Here is a 20,944-nt window from a genome sequence, read left to right as displayed (position 1 = left end):
CCTTTCTCCACTAAATTCTCAGAAGAAAGACTAGATCCATCTACACCACTAGCCCTTCAGAAAAAAACCTACACCCTTCTATGGAATCATTGCTACAACAGGACATCTGTCACTCCAGGAGGACTATAGCCACCATTAAATTGGACTGCTACCAACACTGACAAAAGGGTGTCAGGTTGTATTCTGACTGTCAGTAGTTTGTTTCTTGGTTGTTTTTTGGTTTTTTTTTTGTACTACTGCATTTTTATTTTAATTTTCTGGTAAAGAACTGTTATTCCTGTTCCCATATCTTTGCCTGAGAACCCCTTGATTTCAATATTATAATAATTCAGAGTGGGTTGTAGGTTAGGGGTTTACAGTTTTCCATTTCAAGAGAGGTTTTGGCCTTCCTTAGCAGGCACCTGTCTTTTCAAAGCAAGACAGGTGTGAACAGAGCACTGCTGAATGCCATTAAAACTTGACTGGCCTGGGGACTGCTGGAAACTTGTACCAGACATGGTCCATCACAGCAGCTTCAGGGCTGCTATGGCTTAGGCTGGTGCTAATTGCCTCTTCACAGCCTCAGGAGATACATACAGACATTTTTGCTGCCTCCTGCTGTCTCAGGCCTTGGTCACAACACACCTGGGACCACCCTAAGGATAAGAACCTGCATACACCAGCAAGCCTTTACCTGCAAAATATTAAGAAACTCAGTTAAATGGGTAATTGGTTTGAACCACAAGCCAATGGAATGTATGAAATGGACCATGTCTCCAGAGCATTTACATGGCTTCTAAAATGGATTTTTACTGTAGGTAAGTCACTACACAGTAATATTTCATCTGAATAAGATCGGACTTGAAAAGGATCATGTATTTTTTTGCCTTTGCTATTTCTAGCCAAATGTACTACTCTTGCACTTCCACAGCATCTGCTGTTTGAATATATCAGTCAAGTAAGTCTCAGAATACATGGGTAAATATTAATCCATTAATGAATGCAAAGCCAAGGCACAAAGAAGTGATTTATATAATTATAAATACTAATGAGTATGTACTTCAAGATGATTACACTCCATGCACTTACGAACTCTTTTGATGGCATAAACTCTTAAGAAATGAAGTGAGTTGTGTTTCCCTTACTCTTTTTTTTTTTTTTAGAAATGAACTTGAATATTCAATTATGGGTTTATTATTCTGTGAATCAGTTTAGAGTGATCAGTGGATATAATTTTTTAGTATGAAAATGTTATTTGTGCATATTACAGTTCCAGGCATATATTATAGTTTTATGAAAACATTTCAATCTTCCAGACTTTATGCAAAAGATTGGCCTGTGGGCTCTGCACAAGATGTAAATGAAGTTCTTGTTTAGCTAATCTGATTACCCTGTAGGATACCAATCTTGCTTAGTGACAGTGGAAGCTAAAATTTGCAAGCAGGACAGTCCACTTGAAATTGGGCCAGGAAAGGTCAGTTTCTAAATAGTGAATCTGAAGTTTGAACTAGATTTTAATATTATCCCTAAGAATGTTCAGTTAAACATAGAAGCTGTCTCCTCCATAGCTGCTATCATTGCTTTTAAACATCATGATGACATTGAGAAAAGCTCTTTTTTAAGAAGTACAGATCTTTATTAATTATATGTAAAGATGCTGCAATCACTTTAACCCAGCATTTAGTTAGCCCGTGGCTTAATTGTCATTTGACACTTCTCTTAGTCCTCTCATTCTATCAAAATTAATGGTCCGATAGAGAAATTCAGTGAATAGCAAAACCCCAAACAGATTATCAAAACAAAACCACCCCAAGTCAATACAAACTAAAACTATTTGAATACTACCAAAATAATGTTGCTTTATTATGGACTTACTGAGTGTATGAGAAAGACTAAAAAGGCATATGCTGAGACTACTGAATATGAAATACTGCTGTTCCTTCTGACAGGATTAGCTAAATACTTAAATGATAAGAACATTTCCCTGTATTTTTCCTATACTCAGAAAAATCACTCTTTGATCTATTTCACTAGCTTCAGTTACTGTAGTAGGCTTTTATATATATAAAAATTTTATTTTTAGTAGTCTTTGGCATCTCCTTGGTTTTCCTTTGATCTATAAAGGTTTTATGATCAATAATATCTAAAAGCAGCTGGTGTTATTGCAATTGCTCTGAGTCAAAGAAAAAACCTAACAAAAGTAATGCAACACTGGTGAAAATTATACAGCTTTTGGTTGATCAGAAAATGCAATTATCTCAGTAAATGCATTTGGTTTTCAGTAATGAGATTCAAAATTTCAGACAGATTATTTTTAATAACATCTTTTCATGGTGGTTCTATTAGATACTTTAAACCAGACCTCAACACTTACCTAATAGATAAATACCTCATTCCCTCAATAGGTTTTAGATTAAGGGACTCAGCACTCCACACAGAATCCTAATGAATTTGAAGGGGGAAAAGGATAAAACCATGCCTGGAGATAGCCTGGGGGCAACACACCAGTGTCTGAGGAATGGTGGGCTGGGGAGGTCCTTTCATCTGCTGTCTCTGTGGAGAGGGGGATGGAGATCCATGTGGTAGCAGTGACACGAGGGATATTGATGTGCTGGAAACTACAGAAGTGCCTGAGAATGATCACATAGAAGCTCCTCCTTGACTGCCCTGATCTCCTGTGCCAAGATGACCTGCACAGAGGATGAGGGAAAGGCTATGGATGCTGCCTCCTAGACTTCAGTAAAACTTTGACAGTGTTTTCCACAGTGTTCTCCTGGAGAAACTGGCTGCTCATGGCTTGGATGGGTGCACTCTTCACTGTTAAAAACCATCTGGATGGCTGAGCCCAGAGTGCTGGTTGAATGGTGCTGCATCCATTTAGCATCCAGTCACAAGTAGTGTTCCCTAGGGAGCAGTGTTGGGGCCAGTTCTGTTTAATACCTTTATCAACAACCAGGATGAGGGGATCAAGGTGCAGAAGACACCAAACTGGGCAGGAATGTGATCTGCTGGAGGGCAGGAGGGCTCTGGATAGGCTGGATTGATGGGCCAAGGCCAGTGGTGTGAGTGTCAACAAGGACCAGCAGAGGTCCTGTCAACAGTGTCTGAGCATGAGGCAAGAGCATAACCAGGTGGCCAAAGCCAGTGGCATCCTGGCCTGTATCAGGAATAGTGTGGCCAGCAGGCCCAGACCATTCTCCTGTACTCAACGCTGGTGAGGCCACACCTCAGGTGCTGTGTCCAGTTCTAGGCCACCGAATTCAGGAATGACAGATGCTGGAGCATTACTGCCCTCTACAACTACCCCAGAGGCAGATGTAGAGAGGTGAGAGTTGGTCTCTTCTGCCAAATCACAAGCAATAGGATGAGAGGAAACAGCTGCAAGTTGCACCAGGGTAAGTTTAGATGAGATACTAGGAAAAATTTCTTCACCAGAAGGGTTGTCAGGCAGCTGAACAGGCTGCTCAGGGAGGTGGTTGAGTCACTGTCCCTGGAGGTATTTAAAAGACAAAGCAGCTCACAGCTTAATCCTAGAATGATCCATCGTATGCTGATACTGTTTTTGGGTGACCAACACTAAAATTACATGTTCAGAAAACAGTTTTAACTGTGAATTTACAGAAGCACAGTCCAAACCTTCCATTTGAATTCCCACAGCTCCCCCATGCCAAACAACACTTATCTGCATGATGAGGCACATTAACTCATCTGACATTGAACAGTTTTTTCCTTGGATTAGTTCGAGTAGTGAATCAATTTCCTCATCTGGTTCAGCAGGCAGACACAAAAATGTCTCTGTTAATGTAAGTGAGCAGCTCAGAATATGAAAATGCTTTTGATTGACCTCTACCCATTTAAAGCATATGTGAAACTACCTTAGGGATGTTATACACAGGCTGTCAGATCATATGACCACTAACCACCAGTCCACTGGGGCTCAGATCTCTCCCTTTCTGGGATATTTTCTTGTATTATCCAATTATTGTTTTACATCAGAACTACCTATTAAAGTGTGCATTCACATTGTGATCAAAGCTTATGTACTGTAAGAGATGATTTATTGGAAAGCCCTGAAGAATTATATTACATACCCACAGTAGTCTATTTCAAAGATTTATTTTCCTAAACATGGCATTCTGTAAATTTTTAATAAATATATACCCTTTACAGTACTGATGCAGTGTAACATTCACAAATATTTTCCAAGTGTTGGCTATTATCTCAACAAACACCATTAATGACCACTTTCATTTACTAATAACAATTAAAATCACAATTCAGTAGGCACTTTAGCCCAAATAATATAATAGTTGTATGAAACCCTGATCTGCTACTGTATCAGTAATATTTATTTAATTTTGCAAAGAAATTATTATAGTTGATGTGGACAAAGCTCTTTTTGCTCCAGTTGAAAAAGTCTGTGAATAAATCATGTCATGTTTAGATATAAAAAATAGGTCAATGGCTACTGAGATGATGTTTCCAAAAGCAGAACCTTCCCTCTAGGACAGCTTTAGGAAAACACTTCATCTGACAGCACACATTCTTTTTAACAGAATCCTCTTAGTAGGTACTGGATAAAAAAGAAAACCAAACAAAACCATTTAACTGTATAAATGGACAGAGAAGATAGTGAGGCATGAGACTTCTTTTAAATTAAAAATACATGGCATAACATTTTAGGACTTCACTTGAACCAAGCTCCTTCCAATTGATGTTACCTACCCAGAGGCCACAAAAACTACCCTCGGGCAAGTTGTTATCAGTGCCTTGGAGAAACTGATGAGAACTGCACATTTTTTTGGAAGAAATGAACCAGGAGAAAACAGTGCATACTTCTTGTAATGTTGTTTTCCATACAGGAGTTACCAGTTTTGTCTTCTACCAAGATTAAATGATGGGCAGCACATTTGTTAAATAGCTCAGCAACTAAAACATTTACCAATCATGGATCAGAGGAGCTCTTGTCCAAGGAAGGCACATTTCGCTTGATTAAAATAAAAAATCAAAGAAGATTCTAAGGCATTAGACCTCATATGAAATAATGATCTTAAATTTTTATTAAAAATAGCAAATAATCACACTGCAGAGGATTATTCTAAATTGATTGTCTATATACTCACAAATCAAATTTGTTCCTTCATCCATTTTGTATTACTTATGGATAGCTACTGCCCCAGACAGGCAACTGCTGCAAAATGAGGCATTTTTGTCTTTATATACTAACATAGTGGAGACACCATTCTGAGACCAGAGTTCAGGTACACCACACTGAATCTCATATTATTTAGCAGCTATAACTCTACAGTAAAAAAAAGACCATAATTACCCATTCCATCTGACATGAACAAGGAACAGTTTTTAAAAGTTTTCTTGGTTGTGTTTTGGTGGAGAAATATTTTAGAGATTCTTGGAATAAAGTGTAAAGGAAATCTACACACTGATTATAAATTAAGACTAGTGTTGACTTTTATTTACATAGTTTTACAAACAAATTCAAGTAATTATTGCATCAACCATTCAGATTTTGAACATTACTATAAACCACAAGTTTATAGCACATATAGTACATATAGCATATAGTGCATTCTTCATGGAGCTGTGATTATTGTTCTACGTTTTTCTTTCTCCGACGAAGCCACCTCAGAGCTCTCACCAGTGCTACTTGTCCCATGAGGAATGTGATCCTAAAGTTACGTTTATACCAATCTCTAGGATTCCAAAGCCAAGAAAATCATCAGCACACAGAACAGGAAAAAGATACACAATTATATTAAAAATATAAAAATTGCATAAAAATATCCTTTGGCATTGACAAATGATATTTCAGTGATGACCTGCATTTTCTTTTCTTTGTGGTAACACCTTTCCTCCTTAATAAAAGAGTTAAATAACCTATCAAGAAGTCTGTGTATATCAACATTCATGAAGAGACTGCATGTGGATTACAGGGTTGCAACTGTATTTAAAATCAGGCAAGATAAAACAGTTAAAACTATGTCTCATGTTTCAGAAGTAAAGTTGATCACCATGCTATCTGGACTAACTTCCTGCCAGTGCTGTGCTTCAGGTAAGATTTGTTTGTGTGTGGATGAAAATGCCTGTGTTGAAAAGGGCAAAGTTGGTCTCATACAAGGGTAGGAAGAAATAAAATCAAATCACAGTTCAAAGGCTAACTGAATAATCCAGTACGTGAAACATTATCTTTCTACTGCAATATATTTTAAAGACAATGCTGTTAATATTGTCAAAGTTAGTTTTTGTATCTTTAAATTACTTAGTTTTTATGAATCATGCATGGCTTCTGGAACCAATTCAAATTATTCACAGTATAATCTGCATCAGCCCTTTTTGACCTCTGAGAACTTGCTTCAAGTTCTTGCCCCAGTTTTAAATTAAAATAGTATCAAAATTTTTTTCTAGTTTCTAACAAGGATCTTGCTCCATGTTGTAAAATGCTTACAAGAAGCAATAGGATATGCAGAATTCTAGAACTAGAACACTGGGATTTAGGTCTTCCCTTGACATGTCTGGGGCAAACCTTGCATGCACAAATCTAACATAAGCCTGAGATACCAACCTCTCAGTGAGGACAGCCGCCAAATTCACACCGACAGGCAGCACTGAGCTACCCCTTCAAATGTCATGTTAAATAAAAATATCATGCTAACATTGCAATTGTTTCTTTTCTCCTTTCACAATTCATTTCCTCTATTCTTCTTGAATTTTTTTCCAAAACTAAATTGTATTTCCAGTCTAAGTACCCTGAACTAAATATTCAAGGCATCTATGCGCAGTCATTGCTTCAATTTTAACTACATTTTGGAATTTGCAACACTTCAGCTGCCAGTTTTCAGGCCAGCTGGCAATACTGCAAAAGAACATACAGCTAAATGCATTAACAGATTTTTATAAACATGACCCCTCAAAATCAGAGTGCCTGTAAAAAGCTCTGCTGTTTTCAGAGCTGTGCAGTTCCACTTTGAAACTACAACAATGCAGCTGACACAACCTGATTTTACAAGTCAGCAGCAAGGAAGGTCATGTTTAAGCACAAAGCCTGAATTATCTTACCCTGAAGATGGCACACTATCCTAAGGTCACTGCAACAATGGCAACTGGCAACCAGTTCTAAGATGAACTATTTGCATTCCCACTTATGAATTATAAGCAATGTATTAACAATCCTTTCACTAAAAAAAATTCTTACTTTGTATCTTTTCATGCTATTGCTTTGCATTATGGTGAGGTTCCCCCCTGCTCCTCTGTGGGAAAGATAAGATGTGCATATTTAAATATTTGTTAGTTAAATTAGGATAGTATTTTATGGTTTATGCACAATACACAAAGAAACTTAAGCCACCATTTGTTATAGATCAGTTACAGTGATGGCAGAATTCTCACTAACATCATGCCATTAAGAACACAAGTCACACTTCTGAGCCAAATAATCTCCCAGTCCAGTACAAAGAGGAAACTGCAGTTATACTTTCACATTCAGTGGTCAGAATTCCCTGATTAAGTGCTGTCTTTCTCCACCTTCCCATTCCTCCCTCATTTCTAGCTCTTTTTAAAGTGTGCACAGCTACTTGCAGAGGTATGTGTGTTTGCAAGTAATTTTTTACTCCTTTCGGATCCCAAATCCAGTTTATCGAGTTGTTGTACACACAGAAACACTGAAACAATGCAGGAGGTGCTGTGAAGAGCTGGTTGTGGGTTTACCAAACTGTAAATGAGGTTCTACCCAGGACTAGTCAGGTGATAAATTTATGCCTCACCAAACTCAAAAGCTGATCACTTTTTTACTAGACACTTGCAAAATAATAGACCAAATATTACTCCCAGTAATGATTTTCCTTTGAGATAAATCACTTGTCCTTATTTAACAGTCAGCTAGAATCTGTTATACAGAACTTTCAAGTGGTCTATTTGCATATTTATCAGTTTCAATTAGCAGCATGAAAAGACCTGTGCCCTAAGATAATAAAATGTGCCTGATCTTGTCTCTTTAAATCTCAGACTTGAGCTTATCTTTCCACTGAAACAATAAGCAGCAGCAGAACTCAAATGATAATGCAAATTTCTATCAAATGCTAATAACAGCATTAAAAATAATTTTCCAAAATTACAGGGGCTTGTGCTGTTTTACCAATTACAGAAAAAATGTTCAAATTTTAAACTTGATCTTATACCTTTCACTTAGACTGTAATGTATAATGATCAACTTAAATACCTTCTACATACCTGTTATACTGCAAATGCTTTTTAAAATTTTTAGTTAGAAAGTCCTTGTAAAAGTCAGCCATTTCTTCTGCATTCAGTGTTGCTTTTTGACCTGAAAATAGGTTTTGGTGTAACAAAGTCAAAGCAATTCTTTGGATCAAAACACTAGGTTCATATGCTAGGTCTAACTCCCTGCTCCTACAAGCTTTCTGTGTAACCCTGAACAAATGAATATGCTTTTATCTTTTAAAACTTATCCAGAAAGCACAGCAGATTAAAATACCAATCATCTTGAAGCTGGCATAGTTCTTAAACCCCTACTACTTGTGGAAGGGATAAAGTTTATCAGCTCTTAGACTATTTAGGGAACCAGTGAACCCCGATGAAAATGTGCATGGATCTAGGAGTATCTATCTTTTGAATAAAATAATTTCTTATGGGGCTGAAGCCTAAACAGTACCAATAAGAACATTTAGTAACTTAATTTCAACCCCTAAAGCAAGCCCATACATATCAAAAGAACACTATCCACAACTGTAATGGTATTTTCAGATGTAATCTTTTTCTATTACTGTTGATAAATTTCAAGTACCTTCAGGCAAAAAGTTTATGTTCTGAGATGTCAGACTTCTGAACAATCTAATAGGCACTTATTTTGAGAAGAAGCAAATATAAAAAGTTATTTTGAATATGTCAGTCATAACCAGAATATAAAGGGAAGAACAGGAAGACTTGTGGGTATAGCACACATGTCTGATCCTGAGAACCAGCAAATATTCTCAACTCTACCAGACAATTCCTACCAAAACCTTCTGGCACAACATGTCCCTAAAATGACAGTCAAATTTCAGTGCCCCAGGGAACATGGATATGATGAGGGAGATGGAATAGCAATATTCAACTTGTTCCTGTTCCAAAATGCATTTTAAGGCTCTTGAGATTGATCACAGAAATGTGAATTATTGATTTGCTTTATTTTTCATTATTTAAAAAACTAATGGACCACAGTGTATTAACATACTATGGGATAAATTAACTCTAAAACCATTTGAAGGCTGCCACCTTAATACCTGTAGTTAATTTGTTTCTTCATACTGGTATCAGCAAAACTGATTCATTACACAGAAAAGTAAGTTTCATTCCAACTGTTCATGTATATTTTTATTTTTACAAACACTCACAGCTGTATTATAGAACAGCTGACCAAAGGCATGCAGTCAATACAAATTTGTTTTTAATGGAAGTATGTGGTCACTCTCTTTTAGTTCTAGAATATAAAGTAAAACAAAAACCCCCACAAAATAGCAATATAAAGTAAATGTTTTTGAAACAATGTAGATCTTAATTAGAATTACTTCTCTAGCATTGATCACCAGGATACAAAGAAATAAGAAAAATAATGGTCTGTGACATACAGAATGTCAGAGCAGATGCTTCACTAAACTCAAACAGATCATTATTCTGTGAACAAAGTGTTCAACCTCATACTACAATGCCCAATTCACTTTTATTATGAAGGCATTTTGTTTTCATTTTCACACAATGAATTAGAGAGACAACTATTTTACAGCAACTGCGCTCAGGCAGAGACAGGCAGATAGCAGCTGCCGTCTCCCCAGAAGCTGCCTTACTCTCCCCAAGGAAAAATATTGTATTCATTGCACACACTATGGACCTGAAGCCAAAGACTGAATTTATCCACTCAACCATAACATGCACTTGAGGCAAAAGCTCTGTATGTTTATCTTAGCCAGCTCACTGGCTTAGGAGGTGTGAAAGTAAGAAGTCCCTTCCTCCTTAGGCTACAGAATTATTATATTACTGGGCTAGGATTTCAGCACATTCCCGCTAGCTGTGGGGAAGGAATTAGGGGGAGAACAGTGCAAGAGATTATCTGACCCCCACATGCACATCTCTGAAAAGCCCCCCATCTCTTTTTTTATCACACTGCTGAAAACACTTCTAAATCCTACCCCTAAGACTTGTGATAGAACACAAAGAACATAAACAAACAAAATTCAAAATTAAACAGAGTTCAGAATGCATCCTGAACTATTAAAGAAGATCTCACTAACCTGATTCATCTCTCATTTCCAGACCCTTGGCTTTCAGTCTTGAATAAATAAATTCTTCTTTTTCCTAAAACATGTTTTTCCACATTAGAATGGGATGTAGTCAGTCCTTGAAGTTAGCCATTGTTTTTAATTACATAGCAATGTGGTGTTCAACACCCTTTGAAATAACTAGCAATACTCGTTATACTTGGAAGTGTCAACTAAACACTTTTCTTAATCCAGTGAGTTAGTTAAACTGGTCTCTTAGATCCTGTACCTGCATGCATCAATTAATTCATGCAAGTGTCCTACTGATACTTATAAAACTGATTTGTACAGTAAAGCTACAGCCAAACTTCAATGTTGTTTGACAGGATTCAAACTTTCAGTTTATAAAACAAACTATGGAAATGCATTGTACTGTATAACTGAGATTTTGAGCATAGAGAAAAACACGCAGCCTAAAAAAATTTCAATTATTTAGACAGAAGCACAATAATCATCTGTGTGTGAGTTTTACAGACTTAAAAAACAGTTCTGTGGAATTAAAAAAAAAAAAAAGCTTCATTTTTTTATGGGATCTTTGCAAGTTTTGAGAGGATATGATGTTCAACACCATAAACGATGGTGAATTACTGAACTGCTACATTTCTTCCAAAAAATGCCACATTGGCTGGGAGGTGCTAAAATCAAGAAAGACAGACTCATTTTAGCTGGGATACTCTGCCAGTGAAATGGGAGGTATCATTTAACTTCATTTAGTCTTGGCAATTAGACCAAACTTCTCTCACTTATGACAAGAGAAAAACCAGCCATGAAATAATTTTCAACAGCTGCTCTAGTCACAGCCAGGTCTTGCAGGCAGGGTAGCTACAACCTTATACTTTCAGTGCAAGACAGGAAAAAGGCAAATACTCTATGCCACTAGGCGGCAATAAAACGTGTAGGATTTTTAGTTTTGTGCATCATTTAAAGAAACGAACGATAAAACCGTAATTTCCTCCATGACCCTGAGCGCATTAGCAGCGGGCAGAACTGAGCCCCAGCTCAGAGAGGCGAAGCGCCCCAGTTTCGGGCAGGCTGAGCAGCAGCAGCAGCGGGTGCAGGGCCGGGCTCACCTGGCGGAAGGCGCGGTTGTGCCGTGCCCAGAAGCGCTGGTTGCTGGCCTGGGCTTCCTGGCGCGCCCCCCGCAGCCGCCGCTCCAGCGCCGACTCCTCGGGGGGCACGTAGAAGATGATGGGGCGCAGGTTGGAGTGCTTGTCCGGGGGCCCGATCCAGTCACTGTGCGAGTGCGCGGGGGGACGGAAACCCAGACCCTACGAAACACAGACACAAAGCGTCTTCAGCCCTGCTGCACTTCTGAAGAACGTCTCAATCTCGAATAAATTCCTACGTGCCACGGAACCTTAAAGCGTGCAAATATAGCAAGTTCAAAATTAAAGTATATTTATTTACGGCGACCAAAAACAATGGCGTACATTTACAATTTACTTTTAATTACAAATGCACTACAGAGAAGATACCTTCAACTCTTTTACCATGGGCATGAATCATGAGGTATTTTTTTTAATCAAAATATTTTTTTTTGTTTTCATTTTTCTATCAGTGATACTCTGTTAAAATATTTCATGGAGAGAACTATCAAGTATGCAAGTTTTTTATGGCGCTGATCTCTGCCCTCTGGTGACCAGTGACAACACCCGAGGGAACAGGATGAAGCTGTGCCAGGGGAAGTTTAGGCTGGATATTAAAGGCTCTTCACCCAGAGGGCGATGGTCACTGGAACAGACTCCCCAGGGATGGGGTCACGGCCCCAAGCATGACAAGCTCGAGGAGCTTTTGGACAACTCTCAGACACACGGTGCGATTCTTAGGGCTGTTCTGTACAGGGCCAGGAATCGGATTTCGGTGATCCTTCTGGGTCCCTTGAAACTAAGCGTATTTTATAATTCTACTCATATAGAAAAATTCCGCGTATCACTACAATTCAAACTTTTCCTCAGCCCGGCGTTCTTGCTGCATCCCTGTGCCCACACGCAGCGTGTGGCTGCCCCAGGCGGGTCCGGGGACACCTGGCGTTACCCAACAGCCCGGACCTCAGCGCCCCTCCAACAACAAACACCGGGGGCCTCGATAAACACGTCAAAAAACAGAGGCCGCGGGGAACGCGGTTTCCTACCGCCGGCGTTACCGGGGGTGTAGACGGAGCACTCCCCACTCCGGGCTCCGCGGGGGCGGCGGCCCCCAAGGCTTCCCCCGCGGCCCCCACAGGAGCTGCCGCCCCCCGCCCGGGTTTACCGCGCTGTCCGACTGCTCCCCGGGTTCAGCCGCACGGCCGCCACCGGAGGAGGCGGAGGAGGAGAAGGAGGCGGAGGAGAGGAGGAGGGGGCGGCGGCAGCCACCGGGCCGCAGCACCCGGGCGGTCGCCATGGCCCGGCGCTTTACGACGCTGCCGCGCGGGCACTGCGGGCGGGGCGGGGCCAGGTGGGGGCCGGGCCCGGCCCCCCCCCGGCCTCCGCCTCCCTCCGCGCGGCCGAGCCGGGCGGGGCTCGCGGGGTTCGCGGCGCTCGGCCCGTGGCGCAGCCGGGCCGGGCAGCGGGTTCTCGCCGGGCGGCGGGTGAGTGAGTGACTGAGGCCGGTCGGGGGTGCCGCGCGGGTTCGCTGCGGGGCCGGTGGGGACGAGCCTCCTGCAGGTGCATCGGCGGCGGCCCGGTGTCATTTCCTCTTCGCGCTGCGCCGGGCCCCACCGCGGGGGAGGCCGGAGGTTGCGGCCATGGAGGGGCTGGGGGCGGCAAGTGCTGAGGGGGAGAAAGGTATGTGCGGGGAAGGAGCGCTGCCCCGGGCTTGTATCTCCCGGGGGCGGTCGGGTTCGGCCGCTGTTCTTCCCCCCCCCTCCGGGTTCTCCTTTGGGCTGCGGGTGCTTCAGAGTTCTGCGGCGGCTTCAGCTGCAGAGCAGGTGGGGAAGGCAGGGCGGAATGCTGGGGGTGAACAGCCGAGAGCTGGGCGTGTGGCAACTAAAGCATCGTCCCTGCGGCCCGACCGGGAGAAAGGTGTAAAAAATTAAAGGGCTTCGAAATATCAGCCAAGTGGTTTATTCGTATTGGTGAAGATACTTAAAATAACTGTAATGCGGAAGTGCTTCAGAATGTAGAAGTTGTAACGTGTGCATGTGTAGCACTTAAGCAAGTCTTGTTTTCATTTTCCTTGTAGTTCATCTGGAGCTGGACCAGGGAAAAGGAATGGCTATGGGTAACCAACACCCATCCATAAAACGGTTACATGAAATACAGAAAGAAGTCAAAGAGATTGAACAGCAAGTGGCTGTCTTCAGCGGCCTGTCTACCGACCGAGATTATAAGAAATTGGAAAGAAGCCTTACAAAACAGCTTTTTGAAATCGATTCTGTAGACACTGAAGGGAAGGGGGATATTCAGCAAGCCAGAAAGCGAGCTGCCCAGGAAACTGAGAGGCTGCTGAAGGAACTGGAACAAAATGCAAACCATCCGCGCAGACTGGAAATAGAGGCTTTATTCAAGGAGGCACAGTCACTAGTGGAACGCGAGATCACACCTTTTTACAAAGGAGGAAACTGTATAAGTGATGAATTTGAAGAAGGCATTCAGGACATTGTATTGAGGCTCACCCAGGTGAAAACTGGAGGGAAAGTTTCTCTGCGCAAAGCAAGATACCGAACTCTGACAAAGGTATGTGCTGTTCAGGAGATTATAGAGAGTGGTGTAAAGCAACAGCTGTCCCTGCCACTCTCTAATGATGCACATCCTTCTGTCTCCAAAATTAACTCTGTAATGTGTGATGTGAACAAAGCCAGAGGAACTCTCATTGCGCTTCTAATGGGAGTGAGTAGTAATGATACCTGCAGGCATCTGTCCTGTGTGCTCACAGGCCTCATTGCTGATTTGGATGCTTTAGATGTCTGCGGTCGCACGGAAATAAGAAATTACAGAAAGGAAGTAGTAGAAGAGATCAATAAATTGCAGAAATACCTGGACTTGGATGAAGAAGCAAATTCTACTCATGCTTATGATTTGGCACAAAATCAGTCTATTCTAAAAATAGAAGAGATCCGTAAGAAGATGAAGGAAGTTAATTCCTTACTTTTAAAAACAGAAAATGCATCTGATTTGTATCTGGGATCCAAAGCAGAGTTGCAGGGACTAATTGCCCACCTAGATGAAGTGAGTCCCGGAAAAAATCCCTGTATTAGAGAGGCCAGGAGAAGAGCAGTAATTGAAGTTCAGACTCTTATAACATATATTGATTTGAAAGAAGCGCTGGAAAAAAGGCAAATGTATCCAGAGCAAACTGCTGCTGAACATCAGTCTCATAAAGCAGTTTGGACTGTACTTGGAAACTTGTCTCAAATTCAGCAAGAGGTGATTTCATTTGATGGAAACAGAACAGATAAAAATTACATGAGACTGGAAGAACTTCTTACAAAACAACTTCTGGCCCTGGATGCTGTTGATCCGCAAGGTGATGAGCGGTGTAAGGCTGCCAGGAAGCAGGCAGTAAAGCTTGCACAGAATATTCTTTACTATCTGGACATGAAAACAGATGAATGGGAATACTGAAACAGCCATGGCCTGACACAGAAGAACATTTTTCCCTCTGGCACTTTATGAAGATCATTGGCAGCACATAATAAAGTGTTCTGTGCTTGCTGAAATCATGGAGATTGCATAAGCAGTTGACTTGGCTATATGTCTGCTATCCCACGCAGTCACCCACTTGCCATGGCAACTGTCAGTACACCATCAGCAATTCTGGTCACTGCTATAAGCAGAGAAGTGCAGTTCCCTGAAGGAATAGCTTAATACTTGATCAAGTAGCTTATTTTTTATTTTTTTTTTTCCTTTCTTGTTTTAGTTTCAATAGCCTTGTGCAATGTTCAGTGAATGCAGGTTTTTCAAAGACACAGAAACTTATGGTACAGTACTGGCAAAACTGTTTAAGGAGACTGGACATGAAAGTTAGTATTCAGGCATGAGGCTCCATCCAGCAACTTCACAGCAGTCTGGATGTACTGTTAATGTGCTGTTATGAGATAAAGTACTATGGGCAAAAAGCCTACTGGCTTTTGGACTGTACTTGATTTATTCCATCCATCATACCATCTAGATTTCTTAGTTAATGGAGCTATAATGCCAGCTGCAAATTAGGATTTATATAGGCAATGCCAATTATGTCAATTTTTGTAATACCTGAGCCCTTTGATTTGCAGAACCAGGTCTTTTGTTGGTGGAAATTATTTCAAGTTACTGCTTTAGCGTACTGAGACTTGGAGAGGAAAATCTGTACATTTATACCAAACAGATAAAGGGGATTTTGAGGATTTCAAACTGCCATCCATAAACCCTTGAAAACTGCACTGAACTTTATTTAGTGGCTGCTTAGGTGTCTTTTTAAACTCTGCTGTTGTATCTGGTTTTCACATTTGGCGAAAACAGAAACAGAGTTCACTTTGAAGTGAAATGTGCATTTTGGAATTATTTTTGTAAAATTAGGTAGCCAGCTATAAAGATGTCCCTATAATGATGTAAGTGCTATAATGATGTAAGTGCGTGCTACATGGTCAGGTGTGGCTTCAAGCATGTCTTGGAAAGACTTGTGGCAAATATCTCTCTTTGCTACTCATTCACTTAATTGTTTTAGTAGCTTCATAAATAAGCTTGCTTATACTATTATATGCACCTACCTTTTTATTTGTGGCTGCTAGTGCCAATCACATTTCTACTATAGCATGTTTTTTGGCATTTTTGAGAGCATGGCATTAAAATTATTTAAGTATATATAGATATATATAAAGAATATAGATACATGTAAAGATATATTCAGTTACGGATAATTTGCACTCGGCTCTTTCGGGATGAACTAATGAATTATTGTTCTATTGATGATAATTTGCACCACTTTTAAGGAGTAAAAACCATTTCGGATGTTACAATAAATTTTTTTAAGATCTATTTTTGACTGATTAGAAAAAACAGTACTGTCTGTGAGAGACAAGTGCCTTTATGACACTGCTGACTTGCACCGTCATATGTAGATATAGGAACTGTTTACTGGCAGCTTGATACATTTCTAATCTTTGCAAGCTGGATTTTTCAGGTATATATCTAATTCTACTGTAGTATATGTCAAGTTAACGTAGTACAATAGGTGACAGTTGCCCTATAGAGTCCTGAGAATGGGTATCAAATTTGGGAAATATATATTCTGCTTAAAAGCTAAAGCATTGGTGTGGAGCTGGGGGACTTTTGGGCAGGTCTTCTGTGCCTATTGCTACAAGAGTAATATGTTTGTTCACAATATACTATGAGATGTTGATTGAAGGCTGCATACCTTAAGAGTGTGAATAGATTTTGTTTGTGATTTCACAGGTGATTGCTTTGCAAATCTACTTGCCAAAACCGACCTAATTGAGTACATTGCCTAAGGCACAATTTAGCAATGACAGAATGTTTGTCGGAGGATTCTTCCTGCTCCTTCAGAGACACAAGCCCATTGAATTTAACACTTCTTCACAAAAAACCCAAAAAACCCCTAATTAAAATTCCAATCTCTATTTGAATATTATGTGGCTAACACAGAATATTAATGATGTTATACACCTGAATTATTTTACTCATTTCAAGCTCTCTACATGTTTGAATTGCAACTTGTGATTTGCACTTACATTTTTAGGAAAGATAAGGATTTGATATTGTAATGATACTAATAATTTTTCTTTAGTATTACTGTCGAGTCTGCAGTGGTTATTTGTAGTTTGTTTAAACAATTTAGTGTCTGTGTTCTCTGGCAGATACATGTAGTTTTATAAGTGTTTGAGCCTCTTATGTAAAAATGAGTAAGTATAGTTATCAGATCTGTTCTATTTTAAATGTGTCTTTTAGTTTTCCTGAATGAATCGTTATGCCTGCATCTCTAAGAATGCAAATGTGTAAGGTTAGTGTGACTAAGTAGAGTCCAGTGGCAAGATAATGTGTGGATGAAGCTTTTTTCCTTTGTTCTGTTCTCTGATAAATTGACTATTTAGATTTTATGGTAAAATCCTCATCTGGAATGGGATTAATTCAGAGTTTTTGCATGAATGAAAGTAACAAAATATATGTGCTTAATTAAAAAAACCCAAACAAAAAAAACCACAAAAAAACAACAAAAAAGCCCAAAAAACCCACACACCAAACCAAAAAAGAAATGCACAGGTTTCTCAAAAATTTTTTTTTATGCTGAAGAATGTAATTTCTTTGTTTTTTATATCCAAAGATTGAGAGACACACAACTTTTCTTTCCAATACAGCAGGCTAAAATAATCAACAAAATGTAAATGGACCAAATGGCAAAAGCCTGCGTTTTAGTACTATACTAAAATAGAATAACTTTTCTGTGTGCTGTGTTATGTATCTTAGAGCAAAATAATCAAGTGGATATTTTGGGGGAGAGGTAGTCCTGCATTGTGATTCCGATTTGTTAACCAAATTCCTTTTTAAACTAGTTTTCTTTAGTTATTTCAGTATTTATTTTTTGTTGTTTGCCACTCAGAGTGGTTTTTCTGTGATACCAGTTTGGAGAAGATTTTTGTTAAGTACAATTCTTACCTTTCTAATTTAACAGAAATCAGTGTCTGTGCTCCTAATGGTGTACCTGTCTTCAGTTGTTGCTGGGTAGGTGGTGACATTTGTGTTCACAGATCCAAGATTAAATACTGCAGTGTTACATTCTTGATTATTAATACAAATACATTACTGCTTTTACTAGATACTCATTTGAATGTTATGCCCTGATGCCTTTCTCTATTTATTTTTGAATGTCAGTTATCAGAATGTAAATTATTTTTGTCTTAGAGCAAATGTTTTTATTAAACATGCAGACATAAAGCTCTTTTTTTTTTTTTCCCTCCTTTAAAAGTTTGCTTTTAAACTGCTGTGTTGATTAAAATAAAGTTCTTTGTGTGGATACCACTCCTACTTGCTAAATCTGGTGCCTATTGGTTTTCTCTGCATTCCTCAGCAGTAGGTTTGCACCCTCCAGGGTTCTGCTTGGATGATCACTGCAGCAGTGCTTGTGGCAGTGTTCAGATCTTGCCACTTTGCTCTTGAAGGATGCTGCCTGAGCAGATGAGCTGGCGAAACTGATGGAGTGAGCCTCTTCGTGCAAAGCCAGTGTGGATTCCAGAGCCTCTAGCAGGAGCACAGCTAATCTGGTTTTAGGCTGTGCACATGAGGCAGGTTCCCTGACTGCTCTGTTGGCTCAGTGTGTTTTTTGGTTACTGGCTCGCTGCTGATGGAAATTGGGAATTTTCTTTCTGCCCAGAAATCTGCTGGCTTTGTGCAGTTTCTGCTGCTTGGTCAACTCCAGAGAGCTGATTTAATCTAATAAAAGGGGAAAACAAACAACAAAAATGGAGGAGGGGGTTTAATGAGTCGAACTGGCTTTTAGAAATGTATGTGGGCCAGAGCTACTGCGAAATGAAGGGGTGGGTGGTGCAGCCATGGGCTAGGGAGCAAATGGTAAGAATTTCAATAGCAGAAAGTCATTAGATCAACTTGCACAGTTAAATAACTGGAGGAGGAAGAAGGAAAGGTGTCAACTATCGACTCCTACAAAGAAGTAGGAATTTTCTGCTTCACAAATGGGATATGATGAAGGCAATACAAATGAATCATGTATGGAAAACAAACCAATAGCTTTCAACTGCACCTTCATGTTCATGTCGCAAGTGATCATAGAACCCTTATTCAGGTTGGAAAAGGTCTGGTTTTGTGTCTTTGTAGAAAGTATAATCATGTGAAAGTACTACACAGGGTCTGAAAAAGCCTTACCCAGAAGATACTGGATAAGAGCAGGGTTGATAAAGGTTGAATGTTCCCATGTATTTCCCTTTTAACAATAGAGCTTACTTGAATGAAGTATGTTCTTCAAAGATAAATAAATCCTCTGGGCCATGGCTCTAGAGGTTGCTCAACCAGCTGCTGACCTGTTTGTCTTGATTGCCTGTTTTCTTGTCAAAAGAGAGAATTTACCTTATAAGAATATTTCTGTGTGTGTTTTGGTGCCTGAAATCGTTCAACTGGAAAAGCACCATATTTTATTATATTATTATATTTATGTATTATTATAATTATTTTAGGTGTATCCTCTCCTGTGGAGAATTCTCATCTGAGGAGTGGAAGGACATGAGTACTGAGCTCATGGACTGAAGGCCTGGGGGTTCAAGTTGGCTGCCAGCAGGAGACATTTAAATGGCAGGATCCAGGAAAACATTCCTGCTAGAGGAAACTGCTAGCAGAGACATGACCAAATGTTTTTCAGAGCTGACGTTTTGAGTGAGCTCTGTGTCTGTTCCTCTGCTGCTGCTGAGCTTTCGTTGAGAAAGGGGATTCTTAAGGAAATATTCCCTGAAATCCTCTCGGGCTTTCTGTTTTAGATGAGACTGAGAAATTATGTTAGAGCTGTGGTGAGGCTGACCTGTGTATCATTCTGATTTGCTACATGAAACAATGATGTCCACAATGCTTTCAGTTACATGGGTCGGCATGTACCTGTCAGCTAAAAGCTGGTCATTAGCTGAAGAAGCTGAGAATGAGCTGTGCTTTTGTTGAAGGCTTTGCTCAACACTTATCCTTCCTCTACAGCAGTGTTTGGTCCTGAGGACTGCCAAGCCCAGATTGTATGAGTTGCACTGCTTGACAGCTCAAAAAATAATGAGGTCCTTTTCTAAGTCTGCAGACTCTTCCTACAGGACATAAATTGTTGCAGAATTTGCCATTAGAAATGGGAAAGTACAATGAGTTTCTTAATTGGGCCATTTCTCCTCAATTAGTTTTGCCAGACAAACTTCTGTGCCACAGCAGTTCCTTGTGAAACCTGTATTTCAGGCAGCTAATCAAAAGCATCTCATGATGGAGGAAACACCACGATGCAGTGCAACGTCCTTAGTAATGTCCAGAACACATACCCCAAACCAATCTGTGATCATGGCCACCAGGAGCACATAAGCCAAATTGAAACCACAGAGAAACAGAGAGACAAGGCTGGAGGAAATCAAACCAAAAAACTAGTGTAGTTGTCAGGTTTGACCAGCTTAATTTAGTTTTATGACAAGAAAAGCAAGCAAAGCAAAGCTCCCTTTTGGCTTGGTGCAGTTGTACCTTGTCTACACCCTGCAGTTCCACATTGTTTTCCAGCCTATGTCACCCTAACTGCCCCTCCCGGGCACGATGTAGCTGATGGGGGTTAGCCTCGGAGTGCCCTTGGGCAAGAGGGTGCCACCCATCTCCAGGGATACCATAATTACCTTCATTCTCTCTGAAATGTGTGGTCGTAGCAACTCCTAGCACATAGAATATCAGCAGGGCTTGCATAAGGTGGTGTGCAACATGAAGATTATACCCTGTAATAAACTGGTAATTGGAAGGGGTTGTATAGTGACTGCTAGCAAGTCTGAGCAAGGTGTCTTTTGTGTGTTTATGCTGAATTTATTAGGTTTTTAAAGAAAAATCTTTGTAACCTTTTATTCAAATCAACCTGAAGCCTGTGATCTTACCTTCCGGATGCCTCATGTTAATACCATATGAAAAGGAGGTTTGAAGAGCTTCATTGTCAATGGATATTTATGAATGGCTTCTGCTTAGTTTCAGACATGTGGTAAAACCCAGATTTTCCAA

At 40.1% G+C, this 20,944-nt stretch overlaps 2 protein-coding genes across 2 annotated transcripts; one reads left to right on the top strand and one right to left on the bottom strand.

Moving 5' to 3' along the window:
• Positions 1–4,078: 4,078 nt before the first annotated feature.
• On the bottom strand, positions 4,079–12,702 carry COA8 (cytochrome c oxidase assembly factor 8). The gene is made up of 5 exons (XM_014250079.2): positions 12,555–12,702; positions 11,375–11,572; positions 10,278–10,341; positions 8,224–8,314; positions 4,079–5,690 (listed from the first exon to the last, which is right to left on the bottom strand). The coding sequence occupies exons 1-5, from the start codon at positions 12,684–12,686 to the stop codon at positions 5,585–5,587; spliced, it is 591 nt and encodes a 196-aa protein (XP_014105554.2). The 5' UTR covers positions 12,687–12,702; the 3' UTR covers positions 4,079–5,584.
• A 77-nt stretch (positions 12,703–12,779) lies between these two features.
• On the top strand, positions 12,780–18,253 carry BAG5 (BAG cochaperone 5). The gene is made up of 2 exons (XM_005520097.3): positions 12,780–12,873; positions 13,467–18,253. Exon 2 carries the CDS (start codon positions 13,496–13,498, stop codon positions 14,846–14,848), a length of 1,353 nt encoding a protein of 450 aa, XP_005520154.1. The 5' UTR covers positions 12,780–12,873; positions 13,467–13,495; the 3' UTR covers positions 14,849–18,253.
• Positions 18,254–20,944: the final 2,691 nt, after the last annotated feature.

Source organism: Pseudopodoces humilis, chromosome 7, assembly GCF_049639895.1.
Source record: "Pseudopodoces humilis isolate 2021_Gansu_Grassland_sample_001 chromosome 7, ASM4963989v1, whole genome shotgun sequence".
Classification (NCBI taxonomy): domain Eukaryota; kingdom Metazoa; phylum Chordata; class Aves; order Passeriformes; family Paridae; genus Pseudopodoces; species Pseudopodoces humilis.
This window is presented reverse-complemented; position numbering and strand designations above follow the sequence as displayed.

What these genes read in the sequence shown, in the direction of transcription:
- COA8 (XM_014250079.2), bottom strand. Translation starts at nt 12,686, where the DNA reads ATGGCGACCGCCCGGGTGCTGCGGCCCGGTGGCTGCCGCCGCCCCCTC. An exon ending in GGAAATGAGAGATGAATCAG is followed by an intron (nt 8,315 to 10,277) that starts GTTAGTGAGATC and finishes ACCTATTTTCAG; the next exon opens with GTCAAAAAGCAACACTGAAT. An exon ending in AAGCATTTGCAGTATAACAG is followed by an intron (nt 5,691 to 8,223) that starts GTATGTAGAAGG and finishes TTGGAATCCTAG; the next exon opens with AGATTGGTATAAACGTAACT.
- BAG5 (XM_005520097.3), top strand. Translation starts at nt 13,496, where the DNA reads ATGGCTATGGGTAACCAACACCCATCCATAAAACGGTTACATGAAATA.